The sequence below is a fragment of the Diadema antillarum genome, unplaced genomic scaffold (genome assembly GCF_040938485.1).
Source record: "Diadema antillarum isolate AM-2024a unplaced genomic scaffold, OU_Dant_1.0 seq00001393_RagTag, whole genome shotgun sequence".
Lineage (NCBI taxonomy): Eukaryota > Metazoa > Echinodermata > Echinoidea > Diadematoida > Diadematidae > Diadema > Diadema antillarum.
This window is the reverse complement of record NW_027272148.1, coordinates 247,406-272,040: the sequence shown is the minus strand read 5'-3', so window position 1 is coordinate 272,040 and position 24,635 is coordinate 247,406. Positions and strand designations below refer to the sequence as shown.

Genomic DNA, 24,635 nt, shown 5'->3' with positions numbered 1-24,635 from the left:
AAGAATTGTCCATTATCTGTTGAACAGCAGCTTGATGAGTGGATATCACGTTTCTCCAGTCAATAAAAGATTTGACCAATACTATAAGAATTATAATGATAAAATGATGTCAAGAATTGTTCAGTATCTGTTAAACAGCAGCTTCATGAGTGGATATTACGTTTGTCCGGTCAATAAAAGATTTGACTGTTCGTTGGTGACTGCTTGAAAGAAAGTTGGCAAATACAGAAGTAGGCATCTGCTCGACAAAGTATTTGACGATAATCACCAGCATGTCTTCATTATACTCTTAGCCAACTGATTATAAGTTATCTTTATAAAGCTCGGCAAGCATCAAACATTACTCTACAGGATATAGAGTATGGGGATATTAAACAGCATATTGAATAGAGCTAATAGAGCTAAGATTTATGGGGATATTGAACAGATACTGAATAGAGGTAATAGAGCTAAGATTTATGGGGATATTGAACAGATACTGAATAGAGGTAATAGGGCTAGGATTCATGGGGATATACTGAACAGATATTGAATAGAGGTAATAGAGCTAAGATTCATGGGGATATATTGAACAGATACTGAATAGAGGTAAGATTCATGGGGATATATTGAAAAGATATTAAATAGAGGTAATAGAGGTAAGATTCATGGGGATATATTGAACAGATATTGAATAGAGTCGTTATACCTTTAGTGGCACTCCTCCGATCCCGCCGCTTGATCAGCAACCATCTCGGTGTCTCGGGGCAGAGTGAAAGGGTAGCGACTTGGAAGAGACTAATCACAGCGATTGGGATGCCCGTAAGGAGAGGCCAGCTATTCTCACCAGTAAAGACGTACAAACCGAGGGTCTTGATAAGAAAATAGGAGATAACACAATGAAAAGTTATGAGCATATAGTTCTCATTCTAATGGCGAAGAAGTATACGTTCTATGATTTCACATAGCTTACAATGAGTTTAGAAGGATAAAGTGTGACAAAGTTAAAATAAGCTAAAACTAAAATAAAGTAGGTACCTACCTTGTTTTGTGGAGACTTTCGACCCCATCATACTAATCATCAAATTTTTCTAAAGTGTGAGTTAGGAATAGAAATAACCAGTGTAAAAACATAATCAGTATAATCAATGTTAAGTATTATCAAAATATACGAAATGTGAGCAATGCTTACACACACAAAAAACAACTAAACCAAACTAAACCGTTTACACTTATGGTTTAGTGAGAGAAAAAAAGTAATCTCCTTGTATTTAGGCTTTATTGCGAAATCATATACATAAGTGATAACTCCAACATCTTTTTTTTTTTGAAATCACTGCTCCCAATGGTAAACAGTACTTTTAACCTCTTTTAACCTGACCCAGAGATTTAAAATATAGGATGAGGTCTCCATTTTGTTTTTCACTTCATGTGTACTCTTTGGTAGCTTTGTGCATATCTTTTTTTTCTTCTTGCAGGTATACCGTGCAAGTGCATCAGGATTATCTCTTTTCCCTCGAAGACGGGGTGAACTGCTAAGAGGCGTCTCATTCTATGCCTTTTTAATGAAGTTTATTTTCTGCACCGAGGGGAACAGAGCGCAGTTTGTCCGTGGATAAGAAAGCTCGTGGAATACAAGAATTTAGAGAGAAAACAAAAAACTGAATGCAGGATCACCCCCCATCATTTCTGATACAACGTACATTATGGTTAGTCTTTGCCAATTCGTTCAACCCATTTCGCCCTGTGTTTGCTTTTGTTAACAGTCTGTGTGTTGGGGTGGGGGGGGGGGGAGGGTCTTTTTTTTGGAAGCCGTTTCGCATAATAGGAAATCGGAAGTTATTATCTTGCTATTAAAACAAAATACCTCCAAGTAATATCACAGCACGAGGAATATTCTCACAAGGATTACACCCCCTATCGTACTCTTCATCAACAATTTAGTTTTTATTCTCCATGACCATAACAATCACTACAAAAACAATGACGCTGTCCTAATGAACTATAAGATAAGCTGTGTCACATGAACTTTCAGACACACTTGCACTTCGCTTAGTTTAGATATAATGCATGATATAGTCAGATAAAAACAGCAATGTAAACTTCCAGCGAAATGCCCGAGCCCACTACCCCTTTGTCCATTATGACAAATTTATGGACCTCATTCGATTCCGGGATGGTGAATTATTTCTGATAATTTTCCCACAGGACAAACGCGGTGAGCGTTGTATTGTATACGAGAGGATTTAATACTGCACGTAAAATTTGCGGTAGAATCATTAATTCAGCTCATTTGTTTTACGGAACGCCTAAAGTTCAGTAACCTTTCAGAGGAGTCGATGACCGATGATCGACGAATATAATTATTCAGGATACGATTTTCGTTGACTGAAAGATACTATTGTAATATTAGTCAACTGCACAGAGGGATATATGGAAAGTAAGAAATACAAGAGAGACAACCTGCACGCAGGTCCCAAAACATGGAAATTATAATCATTGCAATGTCTGTATTGCTCTTTAGAAATACTATGAGGATCCCCTTTTTGAAAATACAGTCTGGTGATTTATCACAGAGTGAGATTTAAGAAAAATAAAAACATTGCCTACATAGCAATCTTCTGATCATTTGAAAAGCAGCAAATCTTTAGTGTGTTCATGCAAGCAGCACTTATGCAGTATTCTTGACAGCACTGCTATCATCGATGGGTATAGAAATCAAATTAATGAGATTTGATAGTTTTACCAACCCTCAATGTGTTATCATTTAGATGTCATATTATGTAGGGCCTACTTTATATGTATAATAATAATGATAATGATATTCATTATTATCATTATTATTATCATTATTATTATTATCATTATTATTATTATCATTATTAGTATTATCATTATTATCATTATTATCATTATTACTACTACTACTACTACCGCTATACTACTATTACTATTATTGCCAGTGCTATCGTTATATAATACATATTACACTCATGTTCATATTTTCATATATTAATGTGCTAACACACCTGTGTGTTTAGACGAAGGTTCTCGACAACCAACAAAACGAGGACACCGTTCAATCCACAACAAGGTTTTCGGGTTCGCTGCTCTTACCTGGGCCACTGCAACACCTATGTTGCACAGAACGCCGTGCATCGATAGGATCATTCCTCGCAGAGGGGTCGGCGAAATCTCAGACAGGTAGAGTGGGATCACCACTGAAACAACTCCTGTATTAAGATGTGGTCAGTGGAGGGAAACAAAATGAAATATTAAATAAGTTAGTCAAATACCGGTTAGTGATTGGCTAAGGACAGTCACGTGATGGAGGCATATTGGTTATGTTCGCCCGTGGGCAGAACATTTTTGTAATGTTCTCCCATGGGAAAATATTTTCACGTAACAAATGACAAACAATACCCAACGATTGAACAATCATATTTTTCACGCAATCGACAGGATAAATTTGCCTATTCCATACAATGCGAAAAAGCAGATGACCGATTATTGCAATGCGTACGAAAGTTGATTTGACTAACCCATCAGATGATGACTTTTGTTGTCGGGAACATGTACCAAACGGCCACCCTCAGGGTTTGAACGCTACTTCGGGAGGCTATAATAGTCAGGTCGCTTAATGTCAAAATTTGGGCTTACCGTTACAGAGCGGATAAAAGCACCAAATTTGGAGAGGTGATCCCTTAGGACCTAGTCATTGATATTAGAGTAGGAGCCCTCTGGAATTTTTCGATTTTTAGGGTGAAAAAGCTGAATTTTGATATTTCTTTATAATGTGATATAATATACTGTATTGCGTAAGTAATAGGTCGCTTAGCGAAATTACCATTACACGGCAGATACAAACATCAACTTTTTTTCACACGGATTCCTTGAGGACTAGTAAACAATATTAGAGTAGGAGCCCTCCGGGATTTTGGTAGAAAAACACTAAAATGATCAAATTTCAAAATGGCCGACACTTAATTGGCAAAACCTTCACTTTTCATGTGATATGGGAGATACGATGACAATATATTTCATTTGTTTTTGTATTTTCGGTTTGCTTTAGAACCTTGGCTTTAACATTGCGTTAGGAGCATTATATTCTTGTATAATGTAAAGTCTCTGAACTGCTGGGGGAGGGGAAGGGCAAAATGGGCGGAACCCCCCCTTTATATAAACAAAATGGTTGTTCGCTTGTTCTTTTGCGTGTTTTTTTTTCTCGTTTTGCTCTATACGCTGGGGATAAAAACATAAAATTTGGCGCACGGATTCCTTGAGGACTAGGAAACAATATTAGACTAAACACACACACACACACACACACACACACACACACACACACAAGATCAAATTTCAAAATGGCCGACACTTATGGCAAACCCTTCACTTTTCATGTGACATTACTTATAGATAGGTGATACGATGACATATACATATCTTTATTTTTAGTTTGGCTTAAAACCTGAATTTGGACATTGCGGTAGGAGCATTGTTTATAGTCTTGCGTATTAAATGTAAAGTCTCTGAACGGCTGGGGGAAGGGTAGGGCAAAGGGGGCGGCCCTCAACTTAAAAAGGGGTGGTTCGCTTGTTCTGTTGCGTACTTTTTTATCGTCTTGCTTTATACACGGCGGATAAAAGCACCAAATTTGGCGCACGGATTCCTCATAGTAAGAGTCCTGAAATTTTTAAGGAATACACACACACACACACACACACACACGAAATCAAATTCCAAAATAAATCAATTCACAACAGATCTGAACTTATATGTTATCACATTCCCTTGGTCAGGTTGCTTAATGTCAACATTTGGGCTTACCGTTAGTTAGAGCGGATAAAAGCACCAAATTTGGAAAGGTGATCCCCTATAGGACCTACTCATTGATATTAGAATAGGAGCTCTCTGGAATTTTCGGATTTTTAGCGTGAAAATGCTGGATTTTAATATTTCATTATAATATGATATATATACTGTATTGCGTAAGTAGGGGAATGTGATAACATATAAGTTCAGATCTGTTGTGAATTGATTTATTTGTCATGGAACTGAAAACATAAAACCAAACATGAGACCATGATTAACATCAAAGTATCTGAAACATGGAGTTGGTAGAACTAATTACTGATCAAATATTATATACATATATTATATACTAATCAAATATAATGTATACAGTTTAAACAGACAGAAGATAGTTTCTAAATAAACAGTTTTCCTACTCAGTGGCGGATCTGGGTGCATGGAGGCGCACCGGGCAAACCCCTTCTATTTTTTGTTAAAACAAAGAAATAAAAAGAAAAGATGGAGGGGGAGGCATGCGCCCCTTTAATTTTGTAAAGGCGCCCTCCCCCTCACGGAATTCCTGGATCCACCCCTGCTACTCCCATGCTCTGAGACTCATTTTACACTGAAATAATTGTTCAGTGCAGTAAGATTTATTTGTGGATACAGTGCACTCCCGTTATGACGAACGCGGTAAGAATTTTCGTAACAACTAAGTAAAAATCAGGTCCCAAAACTCTCCTCTTTTGCCCTTATACCTCTATTTAAAAAAGATGACTCTTTTATCCGCCGTGTAATGGTAATTTCACTAGCGACCTGACTATTACTTACGCAATACAGTATATCATATTATAAAGAAATATCAAAATTCAGCTTTTTCACCCTAAAAATCGAAAAATTCCAGAGAGCTCCTACTCTAATATTGTTTAATAGTCCTAAGGAATCCGTGTGAAATAAAACTATGCTTTTATCGGCCGTGTAATGGTAATCTCACTAAGCGACCTATTACTTACGCAATACAGTATTTATATCATGTTATAAAGAAATATCAAAATTAAGCATTTTCACCCTAAAAATCAAAAAATTCCAGAGGGCTCCTTCTCTAATATTGTTTAATAGTCATAAAGGAATCCGTGCGAAAAAAAAAATATTCTTTTATCCGCCGTGTAATGGTAATTTCACTAGCCGACCTGACTATTACTTACGCAATACAGTATATATATCATATTATAAAGAAATATCAAAATTCAGCTTTTTCATCCTAAAAATCGAAAAATTCAAGAGGGCTCTTACTCTAATATTGTTTAATAGTCCTCAAGGAATCCGTGTGAAAAAAATGATGCTTTTATCTGCCGTGTATTGGTAATTTCACTAAGCGAGCCGACTATTACTTACGCAATACAGTATATATATCATATTATAAAGAAATATCAAAATTAAGCATTTTCACCCTAAAAATCAAAAAATTCCAAAGGGCTCTTACTCTAATATTGTTTAATAGTCCTAAAGGAATCCGTGTGAAAAAAAAAGTTATGCTTTTATCCGTCGTGTAGTGGTAATTTCATTGAGCGACCTGACAATTACTTACGCAATACAGTATATATATATCATATTATACAGAAATATCAAAATTTAGCATTTTCACCCTAAAAATCGAAAAATTCCAGAGGGCTCCTACTCTAATATTGTTTAATAGTCCTAAAGGAATCTGTATGCCAAATTTGATGCTTTTATCCGCCGTGTAACGGTAATTTCACTAAGCGACCTGACTATAAGCCCCGAGACGAATTATAACCTCCCTCAATAGAATGTCAAACCCTTCGGGTGGAACATTCGGTATGTTCCCTCCCCCGCCAGTCATCATCTATAGAATAGTAGTGCGCCCGTGCGTTTCAACGAACCAAGTAGTAGAAAGTTATTATATTCATCATGTTTTATAAACAATACATATATGTGTATACAACGCAAATTGTTAAGATACATTTTCAACGAACCATATCGTAATAGGTCTTTTCGAGACGTCCCTAATACACAATTTCCCCTAAACGATGCCGTTCTTCGTAACAGTAATGCCGTGTTCCCTGTTTAATTCAAGTTTTTCTATCGCTGCATACATCTTTCATGACACCTTGAAATGCATTGCTACCTCTTGCTTTTGGTTCTTTCCTCTTCCCTCATTCTTGGTTGAGTTTCAGTTTGAATCTATTTAGTTTCATCTGATATCATCCAACGAATATAAACACAAACTAAAAAACCATATCATTTAAAAGGGAAAAGAAAAACGTCAAAATATGTAATTAACATGAAAGATGCGAAAAGGGTTAGAATAGATGCTGAGTGAAAATGACTGACTTTTAAATGAGAGGTGTGAAATTGCATAAAAAAGTTTGCTTATCTAATGTCTTAATGGTAATAATAGATTCCATAATTTAAAACATAATTTTTATGCATTGAAGCCTTCCACTAAACTCCATAGGACCGCTCCTTTGAAATGTTTTAAACATCCCAGCTGAAAAGAACACAGTGTCCCACAATGTGTTCACAATGTGTTCACATGAACGACGCAAACGTTCGAATTTTGAACTGTGACGATGATTTCACACAGTGGTGTATTTTTTTTTTTTTTTTTGCAGAGAGTTTACATAGTAATGTTTGGTTTCACACTGTGAATTGATGATTCACACTGTCAATTTATGATTCACAGTGTATTCACATTATGAAAATGTTCGAATTTAACAGTGAGGACAAATTTCACCCTGTGTTCACCATGTGTGTTTACAGTGTTAAAACGCTCGAATTTAAAGGGACATTCCAGGCGATTTTCATAATTTCACATCATATAGTACATAAATCAACAGCTCCATCTATAGATTTGTGGAAGTTATTGTGGTTCTTGAGCAGAGAAACAATACTTTGAAAAACCTTAAACGAATTACACTGAACAAGGATGATGACATAGGAGGTTCACATATTCCAGAAATGTAGCAGTGTAATTCCATTACAATACCGCTTGCTTGCGAGTTCACCTGTGTATAATCTATGCATACCTTCTTCTTTTGTTCTGCCTCCAAGAGCCCCAAGTCATGCATTCTAATGGCGAACCTGCCATGTCATCATCCTTGTTCATTGCAATTTGTTATAAATTTCGAAAATATTCTTATTTTTCATCCCAATTATCATAAATACTGAAACTCTGTCCTCAGTATAACTAATTCATAGTGGTTCAAATGTAAAAATATGAAAATCATCCGGAGGTTTCCTTTAACATGCAGTGTGAAGAGATTTCACACTGTGTTCACGATGTGTTTCACGTTGTGTCTCACATTGTGTTTCACACTGCCGTGGGACCTGCACTGTGTTCTTTCCAGCAGGGATGGTTTCCTTTACTATATTTACGTGGTTTAGACAGAGCTAAAACTCTTTTGAGGTCCCTGTGAACTACACGTGGCACATGAGGATTCCGTTTGACTAGCAAAGGGTTAATGTAACTTACCGACACTGATGCCAGCTGCAAAGCGCCCAACCAGAACCATCTCGTAGGAGTAGGCAAAGTAACTCCCGCTTATCAACGCAGCCCCCGTCACGGAGAAAATATTATTACCGAGTATGGTCTTCTTCCTTTAAACAGACAAACAAATAAACAACAAACAAACAAAAACAAAACAAAATTAACATCAATGCATATCTGAATGTCATTTACGAAAAACATAATGATCCTTGAAGTCATGGAATTCAAATGCCTAATAATCGACTCGCATACCTTATCTTTGTCGATATTGTCCAAAGGACGCTAAAGTGGAATATTTTTTCTTTCTTTTTATTCTCAATTAACCACATCAACAGTTGAGTGTAAATGCAAATCACGTAAAATCCGTCTATCTTTTAGTAATCATTTCACTATCTTTGGTGTTATTTATAGATATTTATGTATTTTTCATTTGATTTATTTTATTCATTCATTCATTTTGTTTTTCTTTAAGCTACAGAACCCCTCCAGTCTTAACTGCGACAGGCACTATTAGCATGAATGAAGTCGTTCTCAATATCATATTGTCGTTGTTTAACATCATCCCATTTAGAATGATCATCCATCATCTTTACATCATAACATTACTAATTTATCGATTAATAACTTCTTGTATAGTAGTATATACTGTGAAGCACGGATTTGGACATCAGAATCCCTCTGTGACGTCACGATGTGTCCCAGTCGCTCGTGCGTTTGCAATAGAATTACTGACATTTGTAGTCCGTTGACAGGGCTGTTTTTGTTTGTTTGTTTGTTTGTCTGTCTGTTTGTTTGTTTGTTTGTTTGTTTGTTTTTACCTGCCAAATTGGTTGCTAGGGTACCCAGAGGCGATGGCGCCAACGGAGGCGCCTACACAGACGATAGCCACGACAAATGCCCACAGCCAGGTACTCGAGTGGTCCATGAGGTACACCTCGTGGCGGTGGTAATGCGACTCGTTGAAGAAACCCATCATATGCTGCAGATGATATAACGAGGTACGAGTCAAGGGTCAAGGGTCAAGGGTCAAAAAAGAGTCAAAAGTCACTAGAGTTTTAGACGTATATCAGCATTATGATCATTTATCATTATTATATACCTTTGTGTAAACACATGCAATATTTGCCCTCACGACTGAGGCAAAACCTATCCTCGGTGTACACATGGTGTATACACAGGTGCATTATACATAATAGTGAAATAATTATGCATTTAGTTAGTGATGTTCACGTGTTGGACATTGCACTTAAATGTATATCGTTTATAGTATTTGAATGAATCACATTTCAGTCTCTATTAAGTGGGGCACAGGTCTTACTACAGAGGTATCCCAGTTAAACTGCGGTGGCGATTATCGTGATGACGATGATGATGACTATGATGAGTATAATGTAGTAGAAATAGATAGTAGTAGTGGTAGAAGCAGTAAAATAGAGGTAGTAAAAGTAGAAGAAGCAGTAGCAACATATTATAATCACTATCATTAATCACAGTTTGTTTGGTTTTTTATTATCATCATTACCATTACTACACTCTTTTCTTTATTTAACGTCTTCCTGTTTTATGGATACATCACTGTTACAATGTAGCTGAAATGAATTCGAAGTAATGGAAAAAGAGAAAATGTTGAGAAATGATTTTTCCATTCAGCCTGATATACACGAAAGAAAACGAAACTAAGTGGTGATTACAGATGTATAGTCTCTATTTAAGACTGGTCATCTTTGTAGAAACCCCCCCCCCAAAAAAAAAAAAAGGAAAAAAAAACACCACCACCAACAACAACAACAAATGAGCTTTCTTCCTTTGAGACTATTGAAGTTTTAACTGGTGCTCAACAGATATCAAAATACACCATTCATTCTATCATCACTATAGCAACGCCCTTACGTCACTGGAATTTGTCCAAGAGTTCACATCCCAAGGCATCTCCGATGGACAGATTGTAAACTTTGTGCACTACTGTCCTGAGTACAAAGTCCATTGCATCTTCTTAACAAACTGGACCTTGTATGATCTTTGTATTCAAATTGGTTCTGAAGAATCAATAGTGCTGGTGATGGGGTGGGGAGGTAAGCCATTATAGTTTCGTCAACTAGACTCAGCATAATATCGTAGGAATCTCCACGTAGAGTTCTCTAAAAAACATTCACTTCCATGGAAAATGTAGGCAAGAATCCAAGGGGCAGAATAGGCATGGGATTTTATAATTTTATCTTATCATCGGCGGATGTGGAGGGGAGGCGGTGGCCGGAACGGACGATGACCAGACAATAATTGGACTAAAATAAGATTTACAACATTAAACTGTTGGCACGTCCATAATTAGTCCAGGCTCGGCTCCATAGAAAGTGCACCTAACCTTGTTTTTTGATATATACAATGTTTTTTGATGGTTTCTTGTCAATTCGAGGGTGCTGATTCCAAATCCGATTGATGCCACTCGCGTAACCTTGAGCATTTTCGGCAAAACGCAAAAATCCAAAATGGCCGCCAGATATGCTAATTTGGCCATGATAATCCTATTTATGTCAATTTTATGACAAATTATTCCATCAAAGTTTTTTAAATTTTTGTTCCTTGAGTAATTCTACTTGCACATGCAAGAAATTTTTCATTTGAAGAGGTACATTTAGTATTTTAAGCTTATTTTCAATTCAAAATGGCCGCCACTCCTATACTCATGCCCCGGAGTGTAGGCTACTATATGAATGGCAAAAAATATGCATAGAAATAGAAGACGAATTTTCAGTCACATACCTACGCTTTTATCAAGTTTTGCTTGTGCAATGCAAATCTGATGAGTGCCACTAGCAAAACAAGCAAACAAACAAGCAAAAAAAAAAACAGAAAGTTTATTGTTTTTAGGCTTATTATATTCTTCTTAATACAAAACTTCAAAATGGATGCCACTCATATACCCCTGCACAATATGAACGGCAGAGCGTGTGAAATAAAAAAAAATAATCTTTTTTTTTCTGTCACTCAGGTACACTGTTTTTCAATTTGTGTGCTGATTATAAATCAGAAGGTTGTTACTAATAAAGGCTGTTTTTTTTTTTTTTGATGCAAACATCCAAATTTGCTACCTCAATCTGAATTTTTCCCTAGGTATTTGGAAAAATCCACCAAAACTTAAATTGACGCCAACATCAAGATCGTTTATCAGGAATTATTAGATATGAACATTTGATACTTACTCTCTAAAAAAAAAAATCGAGTGAAAATATTCACTCTTAAAGGAGTGAATACAAAGAAGAGTGAATTTAGAGTGAAATTGGAGTGAATTTTGAGTGAAAATGTTCATTTACACTCATTTTGGAGTGACCTCAGGGATCACTCGAAGATTTTGGAGTGATCCCTGAGGTCACTCTAAAACGAGTGAAAATGAACATTTTCACTCAAAATGCACTCCAATTTCACTCTAAATCCACTCTTTTTTTATTCACTCCTTTAAGAGTGAATATTTTCACTCGATTTTTTTAGAGAGTACTTGCCTTGAGATGTTCAACATTAAATCATTCATTCTGATTTACTGAATTAAAAGGCTGAATCCTAGATGATGACACAAATGAAATTTCCAATTAACTGTCCTGTTCTACATTATCTAAAAGCGATATTATACAAACTTTTCAGTCCCCTCATCCGAGAAAGAACATGAGGCAGGGGAAATTGGAAAAAGGGACCACCTCACTTCCTGTTGTCAAATCTCTGAAATGAAAACAATGCCCCAAAGTTTTTAATGTTAACCCAGATGAATTATATATGGTAGATGAATTTTACCACCGTTTTTTCGGAGTGAATGTGTTTGAGTATAGGCCTATGATGTCGAGGGAGACTCTGAGATCTGTACAGTGCTGCCTCATTCTGAAAGCAGTGTTATAACAACTTCACACTGCTTGTCTTTAATCTTCAGCATTTGCAGATTCAGGATTGCTCTCGGTAACCAGACCAGCTGTGTTAGGACTCGGAATGATGGCCTCCTTACTTGTGGCTGTAAACTAACTCCACTAGAGGTCTTTTTAACATAGGCTATGTGGTGACATTACATTCACTTCACGTAGGAAGTTTGCAGATGATCTTGCCTTTACGTCTCATAGAAAGTCCTTGGATGACATGAGCCGAGTACTGACCCATCTCAAGACAATAGTGGAGTACATCATCTTCTGGAGACTTTGCCCCAACCTTTGTTAGATTATCATCAGACCCATGCCTTCCATCTTAGTAACCATCTTGCCAACGCTATGTTCAAGGTAGCTCTCTGTGGCAAGCCTTCCAAGCATAGGCTAAGGAAGTCCACCCTCCTTCACTGACACTCGATCACTCTCCCTCACACTGGAAGGAAAGGATGGCCAGTGTCACCAGTGCCGTCAACGCATATCCTGACCTTCCAAACATGATAGCATGGGGGGGGGGGGGGCATTTCATGAAGCGTTTTGTCTGACAAATTTGTCTGACAAATTTGCTCTCAGCCAATCAGATGCAAGGATTTAATAGCTTATAACAGTTTGTCAAAAAGAAAAGATCTGACAAAACACTTCATGAAATGCCCCCTTGAACAACCTGCCATGATCAATGCGCCTGAAATCCCACAAGCCTAGATTTCCCTACTGTAACTAGAAAACATTGACCCCAAAACAAGTTGGTGCAGATGCTGGTCTGATGTCATCTCTGATACCACCCAAGTTACCTACAACACTGTCTCTGGCCTTGCAACAAAGCCACAGGGCTTCAACGGGTGGTGATCAAGCAAGTCTTCATGTCTTCATCCTATTTCTATGGCAAGTAATCGCCCTCTAACCCCTGAGGAAGTGCTGAACATCACCAGATGTGGTTGCAATTAAAACAATTGCAGGACTAATATGCATCTTTAGCCTGAGAATTCTGCACATTTGGGGCTGATGTCGCCTGCTGCTAAACATACAATTAAAGGGTTCTTTAAAGACAATAAAAATGACAGTTTTAGTTTTAAGACAAGACTGAATGAGATCATGATGTCAAAGTGTATATTATCAACACCTAGGAACTGTGAGAGAACTGAAAGAGGTATCTCACATTGCTCCTTGGGTGATGTTTAATGAACAGTTTGTACGGTATTGCATTAGGACAGTTTCGTTTATGCCTTCAACAGTTTTTGTTGTTGTTTTAATTCAAGAAGAAAATCAGGTTTGCTCGATAATATCAAGGCGGCACTCCTAAATTAAGTCATATCAAAGTGATGGAGGTTATGATCCATTTCGAACTCGTCTCAGGACTGCTCCCTCCCCCCCCCCCCCAACTCCTTGCTGGAAAAAAAAATCTACAGTGTAAAGGGTTTTTAGTCGTGTCATTAATGTCCGATGTGTTTTTGTCCGCAACCATGTATCTCTGCACTTACTGTATAGGATTTTTTTTTTTGTACTTTGTTAATATGGTTTTAGGGGAATGCATATTACAAGCTTTGCTTTCTAGCTTCCTCTCCATTTTTAACATTATTTGATAAATACCATGTATCTAGGCTCCTTAATATATTGTGTTAGTATTACATTTTTATATTCAACCGGCATGTAGAATATGATGGTACATTGATTCCTTGCGAGACGTTTAGTGAACTTATATTGTTGAGACTTTTGTTGAGACAAAATGAAATATATAAGAAATTGTGTTCAACATCGTAAGGTTTATGAATATTAAATGCTCATATATGTAGGCCCCCTATATATTGTAAGTGACACCCAACATATTGCACAAGCAACACTTTATGATAGCGTAGGTACGGGACTGGAAATACAGTAAATTTGTTCTATATTTCCATGCATATGTTTTGCCATTCATATAGTACATAAGCATAGGAATGGCGGCCATTTTGAATAACAAAAATGAGCTTTAAATGCTAACTGAACCTATATGAAATGAAAATTCGCTTGCAAATGCAGATGGAGTAACTCTAGGAACAGAAATGTACAAAGTTTGGTGGAATAATTGGTCATATAATGCACATTATTGTGTTTATCACGGCCGAATTAGCATATCTGGCGGCCATTTTGGATTTTTGCATTTTGTCGAAAATGCTCAAGGTTACGCGAGTGGCATCAATCGGATTTGGAATCAGCACCCTCGAATTGACAAGAAACCATCAAAAAACATTGTATATATCAAAAAACAAGGTTGGGTGCCTTCTAGCCTGGACTATAATATGCGGCATTAAAATGAATCTCCATTCATTGGTCATCAGGTGACTATAAAGATAGAGTACCAATTAAAAGATAAGAGTATGAGAGACGTTGAAATCGTTTCATATAAAAAGGTTAAAGGGATGATATTGTGTGGTTGAGATGGAGCTTCAGAATTCCATTTTTTGTGAGATAATGAGAAACCTCCATATGAATGAACATGTAATTCTAAAGAAATTCAGATTTATATACAGAAAATTAGTTTTGAAATGGCTAAAGTATGCAAAAACAGAGGTCCTGTTCAATGCTTGACCACATTTTTATAAGGCTCACTTTGCTTTTGGATATCTCAGCCATTTCAAAACGGATTTTCATCAGATAAACTTTGAATTTCTATTACAATATGTTTGCTCTTAAATATTCCACAAGTAGCTTCTAATTTTCACGCAAAAACATAAAATCTGAATCACCATCTCAACCAGAACTATACCATCGCTTTGAAAAACTTTGCAATTTTGCATGTTTTGCCAGAATAGGGGACAAAAATGATTACAATCATGTGATTGTATGCAAATTAGATGAATTGATAACATTATCAACTCACAAGTCTCCAAGCTACCTGTATACACAAATCTTCAACATTTCTGATTGTAAAAATGACATCATCGTCATCGTCTCATATAATTTTCATTAAGGTTTCAACTAAAATCCAGGTTTTCATACAAAAAATGGGAAGACTTTCAAATTCCGTATTTTATTTTGTTTGAAAATGTTATATCCAATTTTCAGGACCTTCAACTGTTCTGTTCATTGATCTTACGAACAGAAGTACGGAATGTCTGCCTATCTATACAGTGTAGTAGATGGCCTGATTACCCACACAGAAACACAAATATCTTTTAAAAAGTATGGGAAATTCCTCACTAATTCTCGCTGAATTTGGGAGTCATTTTTTCATTTCAGTTGATCAATTCTCATGCGAGAACTATACTTTCTTTCTTTTTAAAAGGCACACATCACCGCTGTCCTGAAGAATAAAAAAAAAAAATAGACAAACTATAATGTCTAGCTGTATTTAGACGGGAAAGAGAGAACTATACCGTATTGTGTTGAATGTCAATAAATCATGAGAGGTGGTACATAAGGTTGTCGATGTCGTTCTCACGAATTATGCACATTTTGAAAAATGAACGTAGTGAAAAAAAAAAGATTTCTTACGCTATTTATAGTTCCAACAGGAGGGTATTTGAACGATACCTGGGCACACCACTACAATGCAGACATATCAATGAGTATAATTATTATTTATACAGAAAACGATTGTGCTCTATGATCGGGAGAAAACTAGTCGAAAGGTCACCGCTGCTATTTGAATTATCTCAAGACCTGTCAAAATTTATTTTTCAGAGTCAGAGAATACGACCTCTTGCATAGATTCGGTCATTTCCTGGGTCAAACTCCTTGGTTGGTTTTCATGGATAGAATGTGAGTCCATTACTACAGGGATAATCTATGCATTGAGCCGATTTTGACGATGTTAGGCATGAAAGGACTCAATGTTTCTTGATAATTGATAAAATGTATACAAAAATGCGGGCAAAAACTGATGCAAAGCTGAATAAAGACTGAAGACCGATCCAACCTGGCAGAACACCCAACATTAACTGCGGTGTCTTACGTTGCGCACACATACTAGTACGCTGAATAATGGACGACATACAGTATGTCCCCTCCAAAAAATACAATCAGATATTCGCATTGATAACATCCAATATGATTCAACTGTGTAAATGCTACTTCAGAGTCTTAAAATAAAACGTCTCAGCTCTATTTTGCAGAAAACCCCATTCAATTTGGTTAAGTGGTCAGAGAGAAATATGGATTGTTGTAAAGCTTGTCATGAGACTGATTTTCCAAGTTCAGCACTTCGATGCTCTTGTGTGTGAATACGATAGACAGAACTTGGAGGTAAGAGATTTCTGACATCCTCTACAAAACTCCTCATTTCTCTTTAACCACTGATAAACTAAGCAAATCGAATGGAGTTTTCTGTAAGATGTGAGCAGTGAGTTATAGTTTCATACCCTGAATTTGTATTTAGATTGATCCACAATTTTTAAAGATATCATTGCGGAGGGTCCCGTTGTAATTTTTTTTTTTTTGGACATACGGTACAGTACAATTCTGTACATTGCGACGGGCTCTTTTAAATACATTTGTACTGGTAATGCCATGCATGTGCAACATCCTATAGACAACATCTACATGAAAGAATTCGTCATGCCAGAGTAGAAGAATGACGCAAGTACTTGACTACTAAAGTTGTTTTTTTTTTTTTATTCTATGATCAGTACACTCGATCTGTTATGAAGATTCTATGTCGAGTGAAAAGAAAAAAAAAATATATTTTCCGTGTATTTCTGCATCGGAGCTGTCGTCAGTGCTCTTTCGATTTCAATAGAAAAAGAAGAAATTATGTTCAGAGATGCCTTTTAATGCCAATTCAGGCTAAGGTGACTATGTCAAGACAAGAAAAGGTGACTGTGTCAAGAAATTCCATTGTGCATCACGAGTTCCATGTAATTTTCATTCACTCAAACAGGAAACATTGTTCTCGATAATGTGAAAACCGCGTGAGTTGGAACAAAGGGGATTCACGAGAATAATAGGGTCAAAATAGTTTCCCTTCCCTTGAACCCATGACTGACGCCGCCTCTTAAAAAAATAAAATAAAAGAAACATTGAAGTATGTGCCAATCTGAATGGTGATCTATCACTTAGTCTACTCCCATTTCGTCTAGTTGCCAATTAGTCTCAACCCACATGATTTAACCCAATTCCATGTACAACCAGTTCATCTATTGACCTAGTCTAATTGCCACTTTGCTTCATTCCCAGTTGGTCTAAGTGGGCTGTGCTCCTTTCGTCTAATACCCCCCCCCCCCCCTTAGACAAAACGATAATTAACCAAACTAGGCATTAGACCAAGTGAGGATTAGACCAAACGGGCTTTAGACGAAATAGTAGACAATGACCCAGTTTACAGTGAGCCGAGCCCGGCCTTCATTTCACTGTAAACGCGCAAAGTCCAAATGCGGTACCAAAATCGGCCGCGCATTTGGCCAAGCTCTGGAGGTAGTCTCGCCCGCTTCGGCCGCGGCCGCGGCCGAGCCCGGCCTGTTCTCACTGTAAACGCAAACTGGGCCAAATGCGGTACCAAATTGCGACCGGCGCGCTCCCAATAGTAGGGAGCTTTAGATTTTAGACGCGCGGACGTTCAAAGGGGAAAAAACATGGTCTGAGCGTGCGCAGTAGCGCACGTCAAGCTACTGCGCACGCTCAGACCATGTTTTTTTTTTTTTCCCTTTGAACGTCCGCGCGTCTAAAATCTAAAGCTCCCTAATACAGTAGTCGTTTGTTTACGAGCAGAGCGCCATTACGACAAATATTGAAAGGTTTGATTAAAAGCCCGGGCCAACCCCAGCAATTGCGGGACTCGGCCCGGCCCTGCACTATAAACGGGGTCTTTAGCCGTAGTAGTGTTAGACAAACTGGGAAGTAAACCTTCTGATATTAGACCAAGTGGCAATAAACCAACTGAATCTGCTACACAGACAGGAAGGCAATAGATGATTCACGTCTCCTTTTTTTTTTTTTTTTTTTTTTTTTGACCAGCCACTCTCGGTGGATGGCACATTTTATGATAGAAGGCCACCTAATTACTTTTCGCCATGCATCAGTGCTTTAAAATGATGAGCTGTGCAAAATGGTGAAGAAACGAGATGAGCGAATAGCTATTGCGTAAAGATTAAATGAACTTAAAATGGAAAGTAATTTGATTGGACAATACCCAGACGCTAATCTGACATATCAATTTATAAAGATCTACGCTAAAATATTGTACTGTCACAGTTTATTAATTTGTCAAAATTAATCGAAAAGTGAAAGGATAGCTTTCCAGGAGGTTACAGCTTCAAAAACTTTCACAATATACAGCTCTGTTTCATACATTTGCACATATTTCTGGACGGAAATGACTTTTGTTTTATGTGTTTTGTCATTAAATTTTATCATTATAGGTGACCTTTCCTTTCCTTTTATTTCATAAATAAACAAGCAATATATCTCCGAAATTATGTTAGAGTTCAAAATGTATCTTCCCATAAAATTGCTCAAAAAGATGGCGGCATCACACCCTGATCAATGAATGCATATGCACCTGTTATGTGTGTGTGTGTGTGTGTGTGTGTGTGTGTGTGTGTGTGTGTGTGTGTGTGAACCCATAGGAAACTGGCAGCTGTTTGAATAATCATAGCCATACAGTTGGGATTCCAACTTTGGATGACATGACACCTGGTACATCGAGTGCACTGGTTACCATGGCAACACATGTCAGGCAAGAAGACCTACCGCCGATGGGACCGACAGCACTCCCAAGTTGAACCCGTACAGGATCGAACCGCCAACGGTGGTGGAGAGAATACTTAACAGCAGAATCCCCGGAAGTCCCCTCTGAGGGAAAAGAAAATAGAAAACAAACCGTGAAATCAATATAAGCCCTATCTACATCCGCACTCCCTGAAATGAAAATAATAAACCTAAATTAGTATACTAGTAAACCAATAATGAACAAGTGAGAGTGGGTTGAGTGGAGCTGCAGCGCACCCGAGGGTATTTGCAATGGTGCACGATGCACAACATCGTGAATATATCCGCGAGTCCGTTGCATCTCCACTAACATCACCTGTGCAGTATTTGTTTTATTAGATGGGTCTACGAGCTACTAGTATGACATCAGTTAGGAAAACTTTTTATACAGACAATGGGACCTCTTTCCGAGTCTTCACAACTCCTGCATTGAAGAGAACCTTATCCCTTGATAACTCCTTAGACAGACTGACCGTCAAAAATAATATTATGCCAACCAATATGATACAGCAATTGTAGATCGACATTTGTTCGTAATTTTTTCTTACCTCAAGATACAGTTATTGATAATCTAAACTGTTTCATCGCGCGAAAATACGTGACATCACACGAACGCACTTTTAGTTATTCGTTTATATCTTCTTCTTTTTTTCTTCTTCGGTCAAAGTTGACTAGAAAAAAAGTGAAATGGCTCGAAAATGAAATACGTTTGCTTGTATACCTTGTAACGCAATCCTGGAAGTACTTTGACACCAAAGTGTGTCCGGATCGGAAGTGGGTTGTTATCGGGCCATTGGTCAACAGTTGTTATAGGTACTACACACTCTTAATATTCATCAGCTGTGCCATAATATACCACTTCTTGTCTAAAATATCAATTATCATGGAAACTGATAATTCTGGGTGTTTTTTAAAACTTTTTTTTGCTTTGTTTTGCTTTCAGACATTTTTTTCACTTGTTTGCTAGGTAGTTTGGTTTGATTTTGTTCGGTTTTTTGTTTTTGTTTTTGTTTTTGCTTTTATCTCATGGGATGTTCCTTTTATTTTGATGCACACTAGCAAGAGTGCCTCATGGTCCATTGGTGTAAATTAAGAAAATACCCCTTTTCACTATCAATATACAGGATGCTATAGTGTGTATTCAGTATTTATAAATAGCTTCGTTCGTTTTCACACTCTGCAATAATCCGATGTGGAGGACGCAGTTCTGAAATCCTTGCAAGGTCTGTTTAGTGGGCAGACTCAAACTTAAATGCTGTCTCGTGCAGTCAAACCCACGAGAGAGAATGAACACGGTCGTGGGTCCCAGGCCATCATGCACGGAGTTCTCATGAAGACGCCGCTTTTAGAGAGGATGGTCTGGGCATGGGGGAGGGAGGGAGGGGGAGGAGGAGGAGGAGGAGGGGAGTGGTCACGTGACCTGTTTGCCGATTATTCACTCAAACTTTGTTACCCTGATACTGCTTGCATTTTAAATGTCTGCATGTGTGTTATATGTCTGCATAACTGTATGATTCGTGCACCACCTTGCTTGGGATGAAATGATTTCTTCGGTATAGAAACACAAACACATTTACAAACAAAAGTGAAGGAAAGTTTTGCTATCATACGAGCACAAGCTATGATAATTTTATATTTGCAAATGCATAAAGAACACACCATTAAGAATTATACCAATGATTAATCCTACACCTTTACTTATTACCTAGAATTGACAAAAGGGGAAAAAAACATTCATTGAAGTTTGAACTGAATTGATTCACCAAATATGAATGTATAAAATCCATACATTTTATGTTGTAGGTGTCAGGTGTCCGGGTATTATACGATCTTCTTTGAAATATAAGGAAGTCTACCACGTGACGTGGCCACCCGAAGGGTTATTTTTGTTTTTGTTTTTGTTTTTTTTTAATCTTCTTCTGTATCGCCCCCCGCCCCAGCCTACCCCACACAACACATACGCTCTATCTGGCTATTATGTTGCAAACATATTAAGGCAGAGATAAGGACTGGTCGCACGGCTCTTTGATATCTGTGTATCCAAATAGTAGCCAAGGCTTTCAGTCAAATCAAGGTTGTATTGGTATTTGCACTGCAAACCCACACCGCCCAAAAAGAAGACGAAAGCGTGACACACAATGTAATCTTCCTTGGTCTCCATGTCACAAAAAAGACCCCTCTAATTTCCCCCTTACAACAAAACACTTTGGACAATTGTATAATGATCATCCGTCCATGTCTGGAATGTTTTCACCTTTCTAAGACATACAGATTTGGATTCCACACACCCTAAAAAACAACAACAGCAGCGCAGCAATGTTACTGCAATGACATGTTAACTGTCAGGCAGGGACGAGTAATCCATTGAATGGGACACATTTTCATTTAATGTTTGTACATCCTAGGCCAACTTTTTTTAAAAACTAATAGACCAACTCAAGGAAGAAAATGCAAAATAATTATGACATAATTTACCTATGGGAGTCCAGCGTGTGATAACTTTGTGCTTAACAGCCAAGAAAAGTACATTTGATACAGCTTAACTGTTTGAGCATCATCATTTTGGAGTGTTCGATTTTTGATATGATGCGTAAAGCCGTGTATTGAATTTCGATTGGCATCAAATAATTATTTGACCCCTTTTAATCGGGACACATGTATTATGCGGTACATGCAATTGGTAAGGATGTTACATGTAGTTTTACTCCGGAGTAGTCCCGATTTCGCGGATTTCCGCTGCATCGCATTCGACGTGGAAAAACGTCGATACATTGTAATGATATACAATCTGCCCCTGAACAGACTTCATCTCACTTTACTTGTAATGCCTTATCTAGAATGCCAGATATCCATGTCATAGGATTGCAAAGTATATCGTTCTGAACAACAGTCAAAGCTCCGTTGTACAATTTCTCAGTTGAGTTTACTTACTCGCTATTTTCCAGAAACTAGAAATTTGCATCACAGCAATAATAATGAATTAAATGAGTTACCAATATTGCTGTAAATTACTGATATATATAAAAAATGCAACAACAAACAAATCGGATGGCAGGCCATAAACTTTTCGAAACAATCGACCCGTTTGTCGACACATAGTCGTAAAGTTTGCTTTACAATGGGCTGCGATCACTAACGAAAGATGCATGAACTTCATCTATTCAGGATACAATAAGAAAGAACTATGAGATAAGAACTAGAGAAAACGAAAAATAGACGAGTCTATGGCGTTCCGCAGAAACATTGTTAAAACTGCCATATATAAGTTGACTAATGTATCAACATGTCAGGCGGACGCCTGTTGGCTACCGGTGTGGTAGGAGATAATGTCCGTCCGGAGAAACACTCCGGGGGACCTTATTTCCGGGTTCGAATGTAGGAAATAGTTTCCTAGGACCAAATATCCGTTTCACAAGGACCTAATCGCCGCTGAGGGGGGATCGAATCGCCGGGTTTATACGAAGAAGCCTATTCGGGGGACCAAATCGCCGCTGAGGGGGTCGAATGGGCGGGTTTATACGCAAATTCGGGGGGACCAAATCGCCGCCGAAAAAGGACTGGATCGGTGGGTTTAGAAGAACAAGCCTACTACATAGTATTCGGTAACATCAAAGGCCTCACGCTCCTTTTCCAGGCTCCCATAGAAACCTGTGTTAAATGCAGCATATTCTATGAATCATAAAAAATCAATCGAATCATAGAATTTTTTTAAATTGAAGCAGATGAAGGGAAATTTTCTCTGCTTTCAAGCAAACAACATATTTTGGGATGTTGTCCAGCTCTAAAAAAAGTTAAGAGACTCCATACGAGACTAGTCATACAGTCACTTTCAAAAATGATAAAAATAGCAAATTACCTCATACATCAATAAAAAATCATTAAAAATACAAAAACCCTGATTCATTCAACTTCTTCATAACCTGCAGAAGCTCCTGTCCTCAAGCAATGTCAAACACTACTAAAAGTGGCAATTTTCCATTTGACTGATTTTTAATGATTTTTTTGGTAAAAAATAACATTACCTCATCTTTGTACTGCCTTCCCGGTAGGCAATGCGCGAGTTGAATTAGGAGCGTGAGGCCTCAAAGTGCAAGGGAAAAAAATCAGCAGGTCAGAAGGATGATTGCCGCTGAGGGGTTGTTGTTTGATTTGTTTAGTAGATTCAAGTTGATCGAAGAAATACTTACTGCTCCATAGTAGTCCCGTCATAGCGGGGTTATTGACAAAATGTGATTCATAGCAGTTCTTTGGACTTAATGCTGGGAATTGGGCTCTTTTGTCATAGAGTTAGGTACGCTGAATCATAACAAACAAACCCATAAACAAGTATAATTCTCAGTGCAAGACCAATAATTGGCATTAAAAAATGGCTACCAAATCATCACCTTTTCTCCATTCTTGCAATCTATCAGCTTTTCATAAAGTTTCGACAGAAATGACAAGATAATAACATCCACTAACAAGAAGGTGACCAGGGGCCGCAGAAAAGAAGTTGATATACTATTCAGTCCTTTGTCGTATTATCTCACAATATAGGCCTGTTATATATTGTCTTATATTCTACAATGTTACATTTACCTCATTCTCTGTTGCCTGAGAAATTGAAATGTACATGACTATGTTTCTGTCGAAAGACGAAATAAACTTTGAAATGAATTGAATCCATAATATTTAGTAACATGCAAATTATGGGCAAAATATGCAAAGTAGGAACGGCCATGTAGGGACCTACATATAAGGACAGTGTGTATATCATAATTGCCCGTGTATGTTTTCACTATTTTTATTGATTTATTTTTTGCACTTCATCGTCTAGGGAACAAACTGCTTATATGGTGTCTTCATGCATAGTCATAAGAAGATCGGGTATATAGTAGAGCGGTTAAACCCTCAAAATCATGAGAATTGTGCAAAATTTGACTAAAGTATGAAACTTTCACCAGTGTTAGTACATACCAAAAGATTCATTTCAAGATCAGGAGGTAAGTCTGATTTGACCTCTGATGACCTCCAGAGGTCAATGAACTTTGAATATCAGAATATTGATGTTTGGAGGCATTTGTGAATGATAGGCTTAGATCTTGGTTACGCTGCACTAAATATGCATTTGTACTACAAATCTTCTGATTCCACAGGGTATTGACAGGTTTCTACCTTTGACCTCTGATGACCTTTAGAGATCAATGACCTCAAAATACCATATTATTGATCTGTGATGTTATTAGATAAACATGGTTAAGATGTGCAAAACAAGCATATCTGTTTTGCAATGAAACTGTCTTCATATTCCAAAGAGCAAAGACAGGTTTCTAACTCTGACCTCTGGTGACCTTTTAGAGGTCAATGACCTTAAAATATCATAATATTGATCTGTAGTGTCATTATTTAATGATAAACATGGTTAAGATGTACAAAACAAGCATACCTGTTTAACAAGAAATTGTCTTCACATTCCAAAGAGCACAGATAGGGCTCTACCTTTGACCTCTGGTGACCTTTAGAGGATGTACAAAACAAACACAATTGTAGCCCAGATGGCTACTAGCACATGTTTATAATAAAAAATAGAATAGAATAGAATAGAATAGGATAGAGAGTAAAAGAAAACAGAACACTGCGGTCGTTTTCCTAGACACCCTGTGAGGTCAATATATGTTCAGTCTTTTCCCCTTCTTGGAGTTTACGAAACCGTTTATCTTCCTTCCAGCTATTTCCTTTCTTTTTTTCTTTTCTTTTTTTTGGTCAAAACCACCTCTTCCAAGAAAAGTCTATGGTCA

At 37.5% G+C, this 24,635-nt stretch overlaps 1 protein-coding gene across 1 annotated transcript in view; it reads right to left on the bottom strand.

Moving 5' to 3' along the window:
- Positions 1-24,635, bottom strand: part of LOC139708985 (solute carrier family 2, facilitated glucose transporter member 5-like) — a 41,773-nt gene that overhangs the window by 1,433 nt on the left and 15,705 nt on the right. Inside the window, exons 2-6 of the mRNA XM_071620953.1 lie at positions 18,841-18,942; positions 9,097-9,257; positions 8,264-8,388; positions 3,097-3,212; positions 689-851 (exon numbers count right to left, since the gene is read on the bottom strand). Coding sequence (XP_071477054.1) covers positions 689-851; positions 3,097-3,212; positions 8,264-8,388; positions 9,097-9,257; positions 18,841-18,942 — 667 coding nt within the window. The remainder of the gene's footprint in view (positions 1-688; positions 852-3,096; positions 3,213-8,263; positions 8,389-9,096; positions 9,258-18,840; positions 18,943-24,635) is intronic.